The sequence below is a fragment of the Sapajus apella genome, unplaced genomic scaffold (assembly GCF_009761245.1).
Source record: "Sapajus apella isolate SASKATOON/1434 unplaced genomic scaffold, GSC_monkey_1.0 scaffold28, whole genome shotgun sequence".
Classification (NCBI taxonomy): Eukaryota; Metazoa; Chordata; class Mammalia; order Primates; family Cebidae; genus Sapajus; species Sapajus apella.
This window is the reverse complement of record NW_022436968.1, coordinates 25,451,591-25,470,335: the sequence shown is the minus strand read 5'-3', so window position 1 is coordinate 25,470,335 and position 18,745 is coordinate 25,451,591. Positions and strand designations below refer to the sequence as shown.

Below are 18,745 nucleotides of genomic sequence, written 5' to 3'. Positions count from 1 at the left end.
CACTAGATACGATGGGGAACAAGAAAGACACAGTCCTTGTCCTCATGGAACTTTCATTCTGATAGAGAAACAGACTTTTCAGATTAACCATTCAATTACAACTGTGAAATATCCACTGGGGTCATCTGGCATAACCTAGGGAGAGGAAGGCTTGGAAGAAACTTCCCATAGCTTCTGAGTCAGGGAGAAGCATGGCAGGTCTCTGGACCTGAATAAAGGCCTCTGTGGCTACAGCATGGAGTGTGGAGCATAATGGGGGCCACGAGGCTGGACAGGTTGGCAGTACATGGGCTCTTATCCGACAGCCAGGAGGCCATCTGCTTGATCCTTCTGATGGCAGTTGTCCTAGGGTCTCTAGACCATGAGTCATTTATTGAAGCTTTAAATTGTGTTGGATTTTCCTTCCTGAATTCCTTCACCTCTTACATTGAAAATCCATAACTCACAATCAAAACCCGAATGATCTGTTGTCCAGAGTGAGACCTCTAGCTGCTGCCAGTACAGCTGTGAGGAACTCAAGGGTAGTCCCTGGGTCCCCTAATTGTTTGGTACAGGGAACATGGTTCTCTATGCATGTACCACAAATTCAGTAAGCTCAACATACATGTGGGCTTCTTTCACATGGAGGATTTGGGTTGCCTGATTTTCCTTCTGCCTTTCTATCACTCACAGGGATCAAGAGGAGAGACTTGTAATGAGATTTGTTGAAGGGAAAAGATCAGATCTAAGGGCTGGTTCTTGGAAATATTTTAATAGAACTATTGCAATAATTATTTTCTGTGAAAGGCAAGTACAATATTATAAAAGTGTTGGAAATTTATTAATGTAGCTGTGTCCCTAACTCTTCAAAGTTTACTTTTACTAGCTATGGGCATTTTACCTTACGGAGAGAAGAGATTTCCTAAGGACTTCTTTGAAAGTTAGGCATGTCTAAGATATGTCTCAAGTTTCATGAAGTTAAAAGCAAAACAAGCCTAGTTCCTAACAAGTAAAGAAAAATGTTGGGATGCCACTGTGAAATATAATGAACGCTAATTAATGTTGTCTGAGGAGGAACAAAATACTAAGACATACCATTTTCACTAGTCAAATCTCTGGGCTAAAAATGAGTAGTGATGAAGCTGGGAAAGGGAATGGAGGATGCAATGTGAACTTCCAGGAGGAGTGCTTCTGAGGTCCTGTCTCCTAGGTTGAGGGCTTTTACTTATACAAAATCCTAACACTTTAACTTGCATCAGAATCATTTGAGGGTCCTGTTAATGTATAGATTATTAGGCCCTTAATTTTCCCACAAAATTAAGACCATTTTGGGGAAAGAGCTTAAAAAGCAAGGTCTTTGAGTTAATGCCTTTCCTTCCTCTACTTCTCCTGGTCTTGATTTTTTATTTCTATTTGGATAGGGTGCAGCCCCTGTATTTGCATTTCTAACATGTTCCCAAATGGCATTGATATTCCTAGTCCAGTGAAGACACTTTTGAGAATTATTACCCTAGAGTTTCTCCGATGACTCACAGCATGTAGCAAAATGACTGAAACAAACTCTATTTTCCTTCACTTTCTTAAAATCAGTAGTTCTCAACCAGGGGACTAAACTAAAAAGCTAAGAAGCTTTTTAAAATAAATATATGGGCAGCCTTCATCCTTGGAGATTCTGCTTTATCTGGTCTAAGCCTAGGGTGAGACCAGGGCACGTGATTTTGAAATACCCTTCCTCCACTGCTTCTAACATGTACCTGAATTGAGACTCACAAATGAGCGGGGTTTAAAACATATATATATGCATCATTCAACAAGAGGGAATTAGATGGCCTTGAATCACAATGTTAAAAGAAAGTGACTGTAAAGATTAAGAAAGTCTCAGCATTTTCTAAAGGTGTTCCAGGAAGCTATAGGGATTTGGAGAGGGTACTTCAGGGGCACCCAAAGTAGGATGGAGCAAGAGAGGTACAGCCTCCTCCCTGCCCTTCCTCAGACTCAGCCACAACAGACCTGCCTTTATTTATGCACACTAGGTTTTCAAGCAAGATTTCCTTTAAGGACATTGTTTTCTAAGGCCACAAAATGTTTAAAACAATGGAGGTTTTCCCAACTTTCTCAGGTTACAGAGAGAACTGAAGCTGGAAGACCAAGTGAAATAACACCAATGTTTATCCTGTGTCCAGTCAACAACTGTACATCTCTCCTCCGGGCTCACATGCTGCATGTAAGAAACACTGAGATTTAACAGAAAACACCACTCTCGTTCACTCCGTTTTGCTCCCTCTTACAGCACTGGTGAAGTTCTTCATCTGAACCATCGCCACAGTCGTTATCGCCATCACATTTCCAATATTGTGGGATACAAACATGGTTTTTGCATTCGAACATAGTAGCCTGGCAGTATGCACCATCAGGAAAGCGTGTGGCTGCCATGGGAAAGAAAACATTCAAATTATTGTACAAATTGACCAGTTTGGGAAAGCTTCCTGCTATTTCTCCTTTGGCTCTTGCCATTATAGCCTGCTCTTCTTTATTCATCAAGATGTATAGTAGCCTTGACCTGTCTGAAAGTCGGGTGGGCTATGTCTTAGGGCAGCTGTCAGAGCCCAGTTTCCAAAGGCATGAATCATCCTGTGGACAGCACTGAACTTAGTCTCTACAGGCAAGTGTCAGGACTGGTTTGACCCACGTACGTTTATAAAGTCTCTTTGGCAACCACATCATCAACAGTAACCATCATGGATAGTTATCAGGGATGCTAGTTATTGTTGATGGATCAGCAATAATGATGGATCAACAGTTTGCATTATTCAAGTGATCCATAAAGACTCATCTTTGAGTAATCATATTGGCTTTCCAGTTTTAATCATTTATATACCCCATCGTGTGATTGGGAAAATTTTTAATGCTATAAATTCAATATGTTCTAATATCCAACCCAAGATCTTTATACTACTGTTTTCATTGTGTAAATATTTGTTTTTTAACCTGAAATGTTTTTCAGTCAATTAATGATTTGTATAATAGCTGATAATACATAAATAAATTGTTAGCACAGGTTACTTAATATATTCTCCATTTAAAATACCAAGGAAGTGCACTTGAATGGCCATTACCAAATAGATGATTATGGTGACTTAGAACTGATCATTGTCAGTGCATGCTGAACAGACAATACCTATGGCCTTTTAATCTAAGAAGTGGTAGCTAACTGATATCTAAACTATCACATCCATAGTCTTAGGTAAGTAGCACTACATATGTGTCTAGTGACTTACGACAATCAGCTTCATCAGAGGCATCCAAACAGTCAGCAGTACCATCACATTTCAAATCACTGCGTACACAATGTCCACTTGTACACTGAAAATACTCAGGATGGCAGGTCCTCATCTCTGAAGACAAAAGATCATCATTCCGAGAAGGCCTTGTCATTTTCAGTCAGATATTAGGTACCTGGAGTACAGTGAGTACTCCATCACATTCCTATCCACACCCCGTGACTGACTCAAAGCAAACCCACAACTTGTGGTTAGCAAATTAATACATTCTCAAAACTCACACTTTCCCTACTCAACATACAGAGATAGAAGTACCTTGCTCCCTTCTATTAAATAATCTCCAGCTCTTAAGATTTTCCTCAGAAATCAGAATTCCCCAATTTTCAATGTTTTCTGATTTTCCTAAGACCCAACACCTAATCAGTAAAGAGCTATAAAAATTACTTGGTGTTTAGGATTCCTTTTTCAGTGATCTGACCTCTATACAGGAGCATCATACTGGTACATGTATATTCCTTAGAGTGACTTTCTGTGGACTAATAGCAAGATTAATGTCTTTGTTTACAAGGCTAATGCAGATTAAAATCTGCTCCTAAGAAGTGTTGAGATTAAAATTAGATTTTTTTAAATTCCTTGCTATTTGTCTCTATTATGACTGACCTAGACTGCTGTGAGTTAAGAATAAAACATAGGAAATACAGAGCACAGAAGATACTGTGTTATGCTAAGGTTTATATATTACATATATGAAAAGTCATTTTCCTCTAAAAGCCTTATAAACACTAATTTGAAGTCCCTACACTGTCACAGTACAAAATTCTATGGTAAGCTCCTCCAATGACAGTTACCACAGTCCCGTTCATCCGAGTTGTCCCCACAGTCGTTGTAATGGTCACAGATCCATCGTGAGGGAATGCACTGCTGATTGACACATCGAAACTCGCTCTCCGTGCACTCCCGGGGGGCTGGAAAGGAAAGGAACCTGGCCATGAGTGTGCACCAGGAATTACACACAGGAGTTGTCTTGTGAGCTGCCCTGGGTGCCCAATGCCTTCTGGTGTCCTAAGCCCCAGAGGTGTGCTTGGGCAGGTCATTCACCCTCCAAAACTAGACCTTTCACCTTAGTTTTGAGTCTGGAAAGAATGGCCTTTGATAAGAGGTTTGTCCAAAGGTGATTCTTATCTTTCTTTTTTTTTTTTTTTTTTTTTTTGGAAATAGGAACTTTTAACATTGCTGGCTTTGAACTGGACTAAAGTAATCCTCCCAGCTCAGGCTCCTGAGTGGCTGGGACTGCAGGTGTATGCCACCATGCCCAGCTTGATTTTATCTTAAGATTTTTTTTTTTAATTTCATGAAACTCAAGATAACTGTTATAGCATTCAATATGAACATTTATTAATTTTAAAAAATGCCAGTTGGATTATCCTTTTGTGTAAGTTTTTAGCTGAATGATATTTTCAGGTGTAGTCAGCTTCCTAATTTCTTCCAAAAGGTGGGTAAAGTTAGAATGTATTTCATTAGTCAATTAGAAGCTGACACATATCATGAGTCAGTGATATATGCTCTGGGTAGGACTTCATTAAGCTTGTTTTCAGAACACAAAATTGAGTGTGTTCTGACCATTTACTATGATATGATTCAGCCTCTTGGCTTCCTTTCCTCAACCTCCCTATCCAATGCCTTGTAGTCAGTACCTTCAACTGGGAGACAGAAACTAAAACTTGTCCTGTTATTTAACCATTAACCCTTCTAAAATAGTCAGCTATTCCAAGAACAGTAATAATCCAAACACAAGTTCTCTCTCCTCTCCTATGAAGGCCATTTTGGGGAAAGAGCTTAAGAAGCAGTGTCTGTGGTTTAGCACCTTTCTTCCCTCTACTTCCCTTTGTCCTGATTTTCTGTTTCTATTTATCTTATTATATATTTCCTTTATCATAAGTCACTCAAGTTTTTCTGAAAAAAAAAAAAAAGTTGAGTGTAAATAAATTCAGTACACAAAGATAAACTTCAGTAAATATCTTCCTCCAAAAGCTTGATTTGAAGCATCTCAGGAGATGCTTACGTCTTTAGTGGAAGAAAAAGCAAAAATGTACTGACCAGCAGGAAGAAAGAGATGTCATCCTACCCAATGAGAATCAATGACATAGACAGTTGAATTACAGAAAAAGAGCAAACCTCTCAGCTCTGGTGGCACATAAGGACCACAGGACTGTGAACACTCACCACAGTTTTCCTCATCTGAGTTATCACCACAGTCATTTTGTCCATCACACTGCCAACGAAGAGGGATGCAGTGGTGATTTTTACAGCGGAAATCCCCCACAGGATGGCATGTCCTCTCCTCTGCAAAGCATTGCAAAGACTTCATAAACCAAAAGGCACAAAGTAGTACTAGCTTCTTTGTAAGACAGTCTGAGAATTGTGTTACCATATTCTTGAAGCTCCCAGAGAGAGGAATGCCAGCAATATTCATGGTCAACATTCACTCTTTTAACTACCCTGAACCCAGCCTACTTCTTGAAACTAGGTCCATTCCCTTTGGTAGAAACTGTGCAAACAAATGAAATGGTATCTGGTTTGTAATTTGCAGTAAAGGCCTGATATGGGAGGCTAAAATGAGGCCATAATAAATAGAATACTTCAATCATATTGTCTTCAGTTGATTGGACTCAGTGTTCTTAAAGCAATCCAGTATCTTCCTTACTTCTCTTCAACTAAACCCAAAACGCATACTCATTGACACTTTGGTTTCATGTTAGACTCTATGACTCTTCTTGACAAATTCCATTAATTTATCTGGCTTTCCCATGTTGCCAGAGGGACTACAGATGTCCAGTAGATAAGAGGGAAAATCAGAGAGACATTCAGAATATGAAAATAAGTAATATTCTAATTTGGAAATAACCTTTTTAGAGATAGATACCAACTCTTTCTTCTAACCCCTTTCCACCAATTTCAACCAATTTATCAAATTAGACAAACGATTCTACATTTGGAAGAAATTATAGTTTCTAACATCTTAATAATAACTTCCTCAAGCATAGCATGATTTAAAATGCTATAAATTAAATTGCCCCAGTAACCCTGCAAAATGTGACAAAAAATTTAACATGTTATTAGAAGAATCAACAAATTTTTTTTATAGAGGTAAGAAAAGATGACATGGGAAATCCACTCTCATCTCTCATCTAATAAATGGCACGTGACATGTGAAGTTTCTTGTCCCATCCCCCTCCCCCGCGACCCCCTCCCCCACGACCCCCTCCTACCGCAGCCTTGCTCATCACTGTTGTCCCTGCAGTCGTCAACACCATTGCACACGGCCCACTTTGGGATGCAGCGGTAATTTGTTTTGCAGCTGAATTCTGTGAAGTTGTCACAGAGATGGGCAGAGCTCACTGAAAAGGGAGGAAGCAGCGAAGTCAGACTGGAGGAACAAGAAGGCACCCTTCCATTGTCACATTGAGGTCCAGGTACTGAGGAGTAACAATGACCATGTTACCAAGCAAACTGACTCTGGCATTATGTGTCTGTTTTATGATCTGCTTCCCATGAGCAGAAAAACAGTCCTAACTTTTCTCACTATCTCAGCATCTCTCATTTGTTTTGTAGTATATCTTTGTGGGTGGGCTTGGGGAAGGGCAGGGACTGAAGTAAAAAACCTGGGTTGAAGTGTTGAACCCAGTGTTGAAGTGTTAGGTCTGACACTAAACAGTAATATGTGAACCTCAGTTTCCTTATCTGTAAAATACAATTGGTTAACACTCCCTACCTCATAATGTTTCTCTGTGGCTCAAGTGAGAAAGCAGTAGATACACAAAATGTAAGTTCTTGACATCATATTCTGGTTGCTTAGACATCCTATGTATCAAAAGGAGGTATTAGCCACTTCAGAAACAGTGTCTGGTTCCACCTGCAAGCCATACAGCTATACTCTGCCTTGCAGTGCCAGGGTTTGCAGGAGTGTCAAGGGAGAGCAACCCATCAGGGTGAAAAAGAAAGCTCCTTGTCCTCTCTCAGTCCACATGGAACTCTCCTTGTGTCTCTCCACTCTGGTCATGCCTTGGCCCTCCCACAGGAACTTACTGCATTCTTCAATGGGCTCATCCGAGTGGTCTCCACAATCATTATCCACATCACACTTCCAGGCCTGCGGGATGCAGCGGCCGTTGGCACAACGGAACTGGCCCGGCCGGCAGGTCCGGCTGGCACAGTGGGAACTGTCTTCATCTGAGTTATCCTCACAGTCATTAAATGTGTCACACTGCCAGGATTCTGGGATGCAACGTTTGTTGGCACACTGCCACTCATTGGTGTCGCAGTGGTGATTCTCTGAAAGCAGGGACATTTGGTTATCAGCTTGGAGGGCATCAAGAATGGAAGCTCCTAACAGACACTGATGAATCGTGAATCACTTGATCATGATTTCTTTTTAGAGGACTTATTTCCTAATGTACTTATCAACCAGTACTACTACATGGGGTACTGCTTTTGACTATTACTGTCTCCCAAATTCTTAAATATCTTTTTATTGCATGCAGTGTAAGAACTGAATGCCCTGACCTATTAAACATACCTTCCTCTGTCCCTATTATCCTACTGGAAAATAATCTTCAAACTTTGTGTTTGTTGCTGTTATTGATGTGTTGTTTTTAGTTTGGGGGGGATTTTATTTTTTTGGCTATTTAATTATTTATTTCTTTTTTTGTCTTGAGACAGGGTCTGGCTTCATCACCCAGGATTGAATGCAGTGGCACAAACTCAGCTCACTGCAGCCTTGACCTCCCAGGCTCAAGCTATTCTCTTATTGCAGCCTCCCAAGTAGCTGAGACTACAGGCACATGCCACAATGCCCAGCAATGGGCGTTTTCCATGTTGCCTAGGCTGGTCTTGAAATCCTGGGCTCAAGCAATCCACCTGCCTCAGTCTCCCAAAGTGTTGGGATTACAGGTATGAGTCACTGTGATCAACCTTTTTAAATCTTTTTGCCTTTTAAAATGGAAACATAAATAAATATTACAACTGAGAGTCCCTCTTAAAAATGGGGATGGAAACCCCTCATTTCCTCCTCAATGTTAGCCCTCAAAGGGGATTCAATGCCTTGTACATGGCAAAGAGACACCAATAGAGACAATTTACTAACTACATCAACCATTTGCCTTGTGAAGACCTGAAGACTTCTTTTAAAAACTTTATAAAAATAGAAAAAGGGTGGAGTCTGAGTTTCCTTCTAGGACTTTTTAACTGGTTTTTATTTCATGATATTCAGGAAATACCCACAGAATCATGATTGTATACAATCAACATAGAAGTGGGAAAAAGAGGCACAAAGCAATTCAACACACCACAAAGAAGATGGTCTTCGTCAGACCCATCAGGGCAATTTTGGTGAGCATTGCATAAAGACTGCGGGCTGGTGCAGTTGCCGTCATTGCACTGGAACTGTCCTACCCGGCAGAAGCGCTGCGGGCAAAGGGTCGGTTCATCAGAGCCATCCGAGCAGTCTTTCTGTCCATCACATTTCCACCAGATAGGGATGCACCTGCACAGAGAACATACAGCACTTCTCTAGCAAAGCACCAGGAGCAACAGTAATCTGGAGAGAAGAAGTCAACACTGATTCCAAGAAATGATATGCATGAGTTCTCCTGTAGCCCCAGAAGAGGATCAATTAAATCTCAGTTACAGTAGTATATTTTCAGAAAAAACATAACTTGGTGAGATAGAACAGGTTTGTTAAGATCCAAATACACACTGAGAATATGCTTTAAGTATGATGAATAAATTCCTTCCACAATAAACAATAAATAAAGAGTGGGTATTTGGAGCTGTGTTCCAGGAGCAGTGATTGGTTGAGATTGTCTGCCAGGGTGATATAAAAGGCATTCAAGCAGTGTTTGGGAAGTCTGAAGGCAATAATGATTGTTGAGGGTCTTTCTCACAATAAGTGTATGCTAGAGTCTTAATCTCAGATATCTTAATCACCACAGTCATCTATCTCTGCATCTTAGACACTATAATCTGCATTAATGCCTCTCTCCATGCCACTCTCTAACTCCAGTCCTCTAGTCATCAATGGCCTGTGGATGTTGTTAAGGAAATAATCTGTGGCCATGTTTCATAGCAAACAGAAACGATCAAAAATGGCTTTGAATGTGTAGCCCTAGAGCCCCTAGCATAGGCAGCTAAGGAGCTAGGCCAACATAGGCTTGGAAAAGACAGTGAAATTCTATTACTTCTGAGGACTATTTTTCAGTACATAGTTATATACACTCTGGCTCCAACACTCAGGACAATTAGAAATGAGAAATGCATGGTTTACTCCCTTTCTATGAAAGCTTGCATATACAGGCATAACAGTTTGGTTAACAAATTCCTTCTATTAATGGAAAGGATTATCTGAAGTTGGAGTCCGAGAGTCTTGCTGTGTTCCACATGAACCAAGTTAATTAACCAAAACCTTGTCTCATTAGAAAACTCCCATCTCTTGTAGCCTTGAAGGTCAATGCCTGTCCAAGGGCTAGAGAGGCACTGAGGAGAGGGGAAAGAGAGGCTTACTTTTCATTGTTAGCACACAGGAACTGGGTGCTGGAGCACATGGGCAGGCAGTAGGTGCTGCCACTCAGCTGAAGGGTGCGGAAGTCATCCGGACACTCACAGGTGAACCCTTTTCCTCCTGGTTTGATGAGGCAAAGATGAGAACAGCCACCATTGTTGGTACCACAGGGATTGCTTACTAATGGAAAAGAAAGAAAAATATGTTCATTGGCTTAAAGACAGTATCAAGCACAGATTAGCTGATTACACAACTTTATATTAAACTTATCACCTCTTAGAGAGCAAGAAAAACAACCATACTAGATTTATTATTTTCCCCAAAGTTCCTAAACAAAACAGATGATAGTTATATAAGCGACAACCCTTTGCTTTGAGAAAGGTCATTTATATGCCACCAGAAGTGAGTCATACTCGCTGGTGTTTCTGACTAGAAAAGATGTGTTTCTCTAAGTCCTGGGACAGCAGGCAGTAAACTTAGCTTATACTCATGTGCCCAGACATAGGTTAAAGTTTTAATTTCCAACAAATGCTATACTCATTCCCTCATTCTAAGTATATAGGTACCAGAGGTTTGGCCAAAACTAATGTGGATGAATAAACCGAGTAGCATCTTTATTAATTTTCTGGGTCACCACTTGGAGGTGAATATTTATTTGAACTTCTTTTTTTGTTTGTTTGTTTGTTTGTTTGACACGGAGTCTCACACAGTCAGGAGTGCAATGGCGTGATCTCGGCTCACCGCAACCTCCACCTCCCGGATTCATGTGATTCTCCTGCCTCAGCCTCCCAAATATTTACTTAAACGTCTAATAAAATGATATGAATATTAACTTCCAGAAAGAAATACTGAATTTCTTTATTTTGCTAATTCTCATTTTTCCTTAATTCCAAGTTTATCATGTTTTAGCAAGACATCACAACAAAGCAAACCCACAAAAACCCAAAATATACTCTAGACCTTTATTACATTATCTCTAAATCACGAAGTTGCATTAATTGCATAAAAAAATAAGTTCACAATCAAATAAAAACAAGTTCTTATTTATGAAACACTAAAATGCACTGCTCTTGATATTATCTTCTAGAAGATAAGAATAATATCTGTTTTATATACACAATACAATATCATACACATTTATTTAGTATTTAGTATTCAAAGCTGAAATACCATATTTTTCATTCCTTTAAAATACGCCAGTCCTTGCATAGAAATAGATAAAGTAAATACGGCAACACAATAACTGTTAAATCTTATCAAAAACAAAGAAAAAAATATGATCTTAAAGAATTGCGCAAGTTTTAAGAAAAAGGAGAGTTCTAGGTAGTATTTCCTAAGGGAAGAGGCATAAACTGTAAAAATATCTACCTACTCTCAACTTTCAGCACATGCTTTGAAGGAAACACTAACAAGTGACAACAAACTCTTTATAAATGATAAAGACAATAACAACATGCACATAACCCAGGGCAACCACGGCAAACCCCTCAACCACTTACTCACCAATGGGCTGCCTATACGGATGGTACACATGGATGTCAAATGGTCTGTGTGTTGTGTTCACCAATGTCTGTCTTTGTGATCCATCAAATTTGTTTCCCTTTTCCACTGTCCTTGTATTCCAATCTGTCCAATAAATAGTGTCTTCAAAAATGGTAATAGCAAAGGGGTGAGGCAGTGTTCCGTCATACACTGTGTGTCGATGGCGGCCCTCCAAATCAGAGTACCTGCAGAAGTAAGCAGAGAGGGTCACGTGACGAAGGAAATCCCTCTCCTCTAATGTCTTGCAGAATAAATGAATTCACAAATCAGTAATAAAATTCTACCTCCTAGAGATAACTTAAGTTCAAATCCTCAAAACTCCTCATATTTAATTAAAACAAAAACTAAACTTAAAGGATTTATTCAAATTGAACAAAAGATAGAGAAGTGAAAAAGCAATGCTTAACAAAATAGAAATAGTGTCAGGAGTTTAAACAAATGCTAATTCCTAAACATAGCTGCTTTCCTGCGGATGAAGCTGGTATAGCTGTTGTAGGCTTATGACCTCTTATGTTGATGTTCCTCATTAAGCACCCTTTTGATATCCTGGGGTGAACACCATTTGTGTTTCTTCCAACACCAATGCAAGAAATAAGAAGATAGCAATATAGTACTGTAACTCTACCTTCTCTTAACATTCAGGACAAGAAGCTATTCTAGGAGATAGTTGGGTTCTCAGAATAACCTAAGGGGAATACGACTTACAGGCCTGCAGGGTTAACTTTGCAAACAACAGCAGGACATTTATTATTAATCATGCCATGATACTATTAGCGAATACTTTTCCAGATGAATAAACCTCCAGAGAAGGCTCTCAGATTTCAATATGTTACAGAGGATCCTCAGCCAAATTTCCAAGTCCTCTCAGTTTCAAGGGCTCATTCATTACTATAGGTCTATATAAAAAATCATTTCTAAAATAGTGACAATTTAATATTTTTAAAATTTGGAACAGATCCTAAAATTCAAACAGGAGATAGAACAAGCTAGCAACTAAGAAATCAATAATGTTAGCCACGCAATGTTAAAAATATTTCCAAAAATATCATAATTTATGGTAACTTATAGAAGCCATAGGAAAACTTGAAGACGTGCTTGGCCTCTGTTGATAAGGATGTAGGTGAATGACCAGAAATTAGTCATCGTCTGTTTTATTTATTTATTTTGAGACAGCCTCACTCTGACACCCAAGCTGGAGTGCAGCGGCGCAATGTCAGCTCACTGCAACCTCCTCCTCCTCCTAAGTTCAAGTGATCCTCCCACCTCAGCCTCCTGAGTAGCTGGGACTTCAGGCAGGTGCCACCATATCCAGCTAATTTTTGTAATTTTTGTAGAGACAGAGTTTCGTCATGTGGCCCAAGCTGCTCTTAAACTGCTGAGTTCATGCAATCTGCCCGTCTCAGCCTCCCAAAGTGCTGGACTATAAGTATGAGCCACTGCACCTAGCCACCATCTATTTTATAAAAAAAATCATAGGCCAGAAAGTAGTCCTGACACCTTTCCTTTCTGTTCCTGTGTAATCTCTGTAGAGAGATCTCAGGCACCTCTATGAGTATTTTTTGTCGAGGGTAGAACTACAGGCAAAGCTCCAGTGAAGTGTCGATGCATCCCAAAATGTACAAGGAATGAACTGGATGCTCTATAAAAATATATTGTTTTATGTGTCTATGAAATATATTTCTGAACACAGTCATTGCTACCTCTCCAGGTAACCCATTTAACATGGCTCATGAATATTGAAGTTTCTTTCATTCCCAGATCACAGTGCCTCATATTATGATTTGACTTTCAGACTGAAGTCTACTGCCTAAATTTTAGAATCCATCTACATAAATAATCTATATTAGATCTTATCAAAAAGTGAACAGAATATTGTGCAACTAGAAAATTTCCTTTTTCGCTTCTAATGCTCCTGAAAACAGTGTCTAAATGTACGCTGAGTGAAACCTACTAAGCTTTCAAGACCCAGAATAATCTATAAGACCCAAAGAACAACAAAATTCCATGAGAGAGGTGTTGAAGCTTCTATGGGACAGAGTCTCACTCTATTGCCGGGGCTGGAGTGCAGTGGCGCAATGTCGGCTCACTGCAACCTCTGCCGCCTGGGTTCAAAATTCTCCTGCCTCAGCCTCCCGAGTAGCTGAGATTACAGGTGCCCACCCCCATGCCCAGCTAATTTTTGTATTTTTAGTAGAGACGGGGTTTCACCATCTTGGCCATGCTTGTCTTGAACTTCTGACCTCGTGATCTACCCGCCTTGGCCTCCCAAAGTGCTGGGATTACAGGTGTGAGCCACCACACCTGGCCTCTTTGAACATCTTGATGCTTCTATTGATTCAATATAGGATTGTATGGGAAGCTAACTCAGCTCTGTGATGTGCCTTTCAAGAGAGGATACACACACTGTGGGAAGGGCTAAGGGTATCACCATCAGTATATCACAACAAAATGGTATAAGTAAACTAGAAGTAATACTTTACCACTTCTGATTAAAGTTAGTCTCTGCTCTAAAAGTGAGTTAGTATCTGCTATGGTAAATTCTGCAATGAAACTGCTAAGGGCTATCTTAGTGTAGCAAATGAACCAGTTCAATAAGAGAACGTTCTGGAATTGATTAATTATGCCTGTCATGAGCACAGGAAGAAAGAGCACTAATGTGCCAGGTATTCCTTCTTTTTCAATATGCCAGGTATTCTTTTTCAGTGGCATGTCCCAAGGGCATATGGTGTTAGAGAACTTCAAACTTTTCTACGCTGACTTTGGCAGCAAAGAAAATATAAAAGAAGAACAAAATTTCTATTTAAAAAAAAAAAAAAAAAAAAAAAAAAACCAGCAACTTTGAAATAGCTCTACTGAATGAATGGCATTTCCAAGCCTTTGAATGCAACAGGCTGTACCTGGATCATTATTCATAAATGCTCATGCAGAAGACGTTACTATGGTTCAACTAGGCCATAACTAGCAAAATTCAAAATAAACATGTATATTGGTTGATTAATAATGTGTATCATCTTTTTTACAATGAATATTTAACAAACCTCAAAAAAATTATCCTATTATCAGAAAGATGTAAATGACTTATCATACTGGATTAATGTTAACAGACTCTACTGCTACCTAAAACACTGCACTGTACTTAACCGTAAATGTGCCAAAGTATTTTAGGGAAAGTTTTTCAAATCCTTTTATTCTTTCCCTTTTCTCAAATACTAAAATTTATTAATCATATATTTCATAGGGAGAGCAAAGTAAAGAGATTAAAAAACTAAGATGAGTTGCACACTGAGCTATCACAGGGAGAGATTATTAGCCCCATTTTCTAGATGAAAAAAACAATAAGAGGTAAAAACGCCACGTCATAAACCCTGATCCATTGACTTCACAGTTCACTCTCTTTCTACTGCACCATACCATAGAGGTTTAGTTACAAGTATGACTTCCTCCGAGTGACTTCCAACAGACAGGCCAGTTAGACAATAGAGGGAACTAATAGACTGAATCACAAGCTCTGATGTTCGAAATAAACAGTTACACAATTGTTTTATGCTTTTCTATGTACGTACTCGATATAACCCAGGTGGGCATCTGCCCAGTACAGTAGATCATTGGTGTAATCAATGGTGATGCCATTAGGCCACTCTAACTTGGTGGAGATAATCACAGACTTGTTGGTTCCATCCATGCCTACTCTCCCAATGTATGCACGGTGACCCCAGTCTGCCCAGTAGATGTACCTGTCAGGACAAACAAAAAGGGTCAGTCCCTGATGCCAAAAGAAGTCAGTAGCCAAAATATACACCTTTTCTCCATTTAGAGAAATAGAGTCTACATTCTATAGAGCCCCTCAGAAAGGAAAGAGAGCTAAGAGCAAATAATCTTTAAAAGTAAAAGGAAGGGCACAAAGTAGAGAAAGTGCTCACAAACAAACGTAATTCACTGGATTTCGGTGGCTTTGACATGGAGAGTCCAGTAAAGAAATTGGTTTTTCAAAACCACAATTTTGTTTGCATGCAGCCAAAATACACGACTTGAAAAGTAAAAAAGTGTATCAGGTCAAAGAAAGCGGAACAGCTGATGATGATGTGAAGAAGCCATGCTTCTACTCATTACACTAAATGATTTACCCAGTAGGAAAAGCAGAAGACAGACCCCAGGAAGACACTGGCCTTGAGACAGCTACATGAATAGCCTTTTTGGTAACCGAGGTGGACTAGGGAGGTGAAAGAAAAGCTCAGAATTGCAGGGAGACAATTACCCATATTGAGGGTGAAGGACAATTCCTCTGGGATTATCAAAGCAAAAGGTGTTGTTGGCATCCACACAGTGCTGGGCCAGCATGCGGCGGTGTTCACCATTTAGGTCAGAGACAAAGAGGCTATCCAGGTGGGCATCCAACCAGTAGAGCTTTCTAAAATGGAGAGCCAGGAGTTAACCAATACAGTTACTTTGTGAAATGGTACATATTTAGCCACACAGTTTCCTATCCAAGCTACCTGAGCATCACAGACCGTTGTTAGAAGGCACCTTTCTTCACGCAAATGAGGGCAGGGGAAAATAGGAAGTTGGTCTTTCTGAAGTGAGGCAACAGAAGGTACAAGACTGTGTGTAATAATTCCCACTTTAAGGTGGTGTCATGTAGGAAATACTGGGGCCACACCTCACATCAGGGGTCTGGTTTTACTTTTCTCATGCAGCATAAGGTACCCTCTCCAGGCAATGCAAAGGCTTAGTGGAACAGGGAAGCAGAGGTGAGTATCATGCATTGCAGTTTAAATGGTAGAGTCAAGGAAACAGACTTGTCTAAGTGTGCTACTGAAACTGCACAGAGAAACTCTGATTTATAACATCCTTAAGATAAAGATTATGACATCTGTAGGATAAAGAGACATCCCTGCCTCTGTCAGACAAGCTGTCAAAGTGAGTTTCTTAACCTGTGACACGTTTTACTTAATCAAACCGAAGTAGCATTAGAAATGTATTAGGATCTGTTAGAAACTGCTACTCCAAGGATATTTCAGTTATAAATATATTTTTTATTCAATAAAATTTATTTTTTCCGTAAGGTTCTTAACCCAAGGTCTTTACCCAGAATCAGGGAAGCCAGCTTTGGGGATCTGTGTACTTTCTAAAACAAATGTGAAATTTTAAGAGTATAAATGCCTATTGCTGTTATCTAGCAAGGGGCCCATGGCTTTCAACAGAGTCTTAAACTATCCATAACCTTCCAAAGGGTTAAATACCCCTATAATGAGAAGGTCACTTAGGATTTGATAATCAATTCCAACTGGAATAAGAATGATTTCCCTTCCAAAAGACTTGAATGCCTCTTTGCAATAAGTGACCCCTTATCCATTCATGCTGGATATCTGAATAGTTTAACTTAGGTCAGTAGCATCGTTTCAGGCTTGAGCAAGAAGGAATGAGTATGCATACATACGTACAAGTCTTGCCAGTTTATTCACTTGGATAAATGGGTAATCCTGCTGAATGAGATGGCTACAATCTTGGATTCCATCATTATAAACACTAAGAATAGTGACAGCAATAGTAGCTAATTGTTGAACACTTGCTAAATGCCAGGCCTTAGACCAGGGACTTTTTAAAACATTATTTCAGATCACAATAGGCTTAGAAGGAGTTGCTATTAGTGAGACAAAGTCTCACTCTATTCTTGTCATGTTATTATTCCTGTTGCTATTATCATTCAAGTGCTGGTAGACTGGCTACCCCATAGGGCACTCTACTCTGTTGAGCTTACTGCTTTCCCATTAATTTCTTTTTATTCCACAATTAAAAGACATCCTGTAAACAGATTCTTTTCAAGAGAACATGGAGAAGACATTCCATCTCCACTACTGGAAAAATTAAGATGACTGAGAGCCAACACTATCTTCCAATGTGCATAATGGTTTAAAAAGTTATATCAGGGCCGGCGCAGTGGCTCATGCCTATAATCCCAGAACTTTGGGAGGCCGAAGCGGGTGGATTACAAGGTCAAGAGATCGAGATCATCCTGGTCAACAAGGTGAAACCCCGTCTCTACTAAAAATACAAAAGGCTGAGGCAGAAGAATTGCTTGAACCCAGGAGGCGGGGGTTGCGGTAAGCCGAGATCACACCATTGCACTCCAGTCTGGGTAACAAGAGCAAAAAATCCATCTCAGAAAAAAAAAAAAAGTTATATCAAATGTAAGGGCTTTGGAAACCAAACACATAGTGTTGGCAGCAGAAATCTTTATTAATATTGGAGAAAAAACTGTTTCTAATTTCAGTGTAGCTAGTATCTTAGAAGTGCCCCCTACCAATGTAAATGTAACTGCTCCATTCGCCCTTCATGTTTTTAGGAATGTGGAGCCTAGTTGTGCACCTTCCTGGACTTTCAAGAAAAGTTCACCCTACCCTCGCCCAGACTTTCTTGCCCATCTTCGTCATATGTAGTTAATTCTCTTCTGATCAAGAACACACCTAGATAGAGAGGAAAGTAGCTGAAATCCAAAAGAAATGTCATTCTACCAGTTTCTGACAGAGAGGGCTGAATGACAGTATCTTACAGTTCAAATATTATTTTTTCTGCACCGGAACAAAGGATAGTGGCAAAAACAGTACCATGTTCAGTTCTGTTCCTGGAAATCATTAATCACCATATTTTGTGACATGTAGGATGTGTAAAACAGGAACTGATATATAAAATAGGAATGCTTAGTCAACGTTTCATTCATTATTCAGCAAGCACTCAGCACCTATGTTAGGCCAGCTACTGGTCAGACAGAACTAGGAAGCAAACTCTCCTCATCTGTTGTAGGATCTTTACCCTTAAGGTGGACAGATAGGAGGATATGGGGAAGACTCCTCTGGAGGTCTGGGCTGACTACAACAAGAATCTTCATAGCATAAATGGCTGCAGCTTGATGTCTACTGACCACCAGGTCAATTAGTTTATGCTGCCAAGAATCTGACAGATTTGATATTCAACCGAGATGTTAAGAAGTGTGGTTGAAAAAAAAAAATAAATAAATAAATAAATAAATAAATAAAGCCGGGTACGGTGGCTCACACCTGTAATCCTAGCACTTTGGGAGGCTGAGGTGGGTGGATCATGTGAGGTCAGGAGTTCAAGACCAGCCTGGCCATCATGGTGAAACCTCATCTTAGAAAGGAAAGAAAGAAGAAAGAGAAAAAGAAAGAAAGAAAGAAAGAGAGAGAAAGAAAGAAAGAGAAGGAAGGAAGGAAGGAAGGAAGGAAGGAAGGAAGGAAGGAAGGAAGGAGAAAGAAAGAAGGAAGGAAGGAAGGAAGGAAGGAAGGAAGGAAGGAAAGAAAGAAAGAAAGAAAGAAAGAAAAGAAAGAAAGAAAGAAAGAAAGAAAGAAAGAAAGAAAGAAAGAAAGAAAGA

General features: G+C 39.7%; 1 protein-coding gene across 5 annotated transcripts in view; it reads right to left on the bottom strand.

The window, feature by feature from the left end:
- LRP2 (LDL receptor related protein 2) overlaps positions 1 to 18,745 on the bottom strand; it is a 219,338-nt gene that overhangs the window by 36,497 nt on the left and 164,096 nt on the right. For all 5 annotated transcript variants that reach the window (XM_032293063.1, XM_032293061.1, XM_032293064.1 and 2 more), the window contains 11 exons: positions 15,614 to 15,766; positions 14,922 to 15,092; positions 11,320 to 11,543; positions 9,819 to 9,996; positions 8,606 to 8,802; positions 7,347 to 7,592; positions 6,530 to 6,658; positions 5,484 to 5,603; positions 4,109 to 4,225; positions 3,258 to 3,374; positions 2,268 to 2,405 (listed from right to left, as the gene is read on the bottom strand). In XM_032293063.1, coding sequence (XP_032148954.1) covers positions 2,268 to 2,405; positions 3,258 to 3,374; positions 4,109 to 4,225; positions 5,484 to 5,603; positions 6,530 to 6,658; positions 7,347 to 7,592; positions 8,606 to 8,802; positions 9,819 to 9,996; positions 11,320 to 11,543; positions 14,922 to 15,092; positions 15,614 to 15,766 — 1,790 coding nt within the window. The remainder of the gene's footprint in view (positions 1 to 2,267; positions 2,406 to 3,257; positions 3,375 to 4,108; positions 4,226 to 5,483; positions 5,604 to 6,529; positions 6,659 to 7,346; positions 7,593 to 8,605; positions 8,803 to 9,818; positions 9,997 to 11,319; positions 11,544 to 14,921; positions 15,093 to 15,613; positions 15,767 to 18,745) is intronic.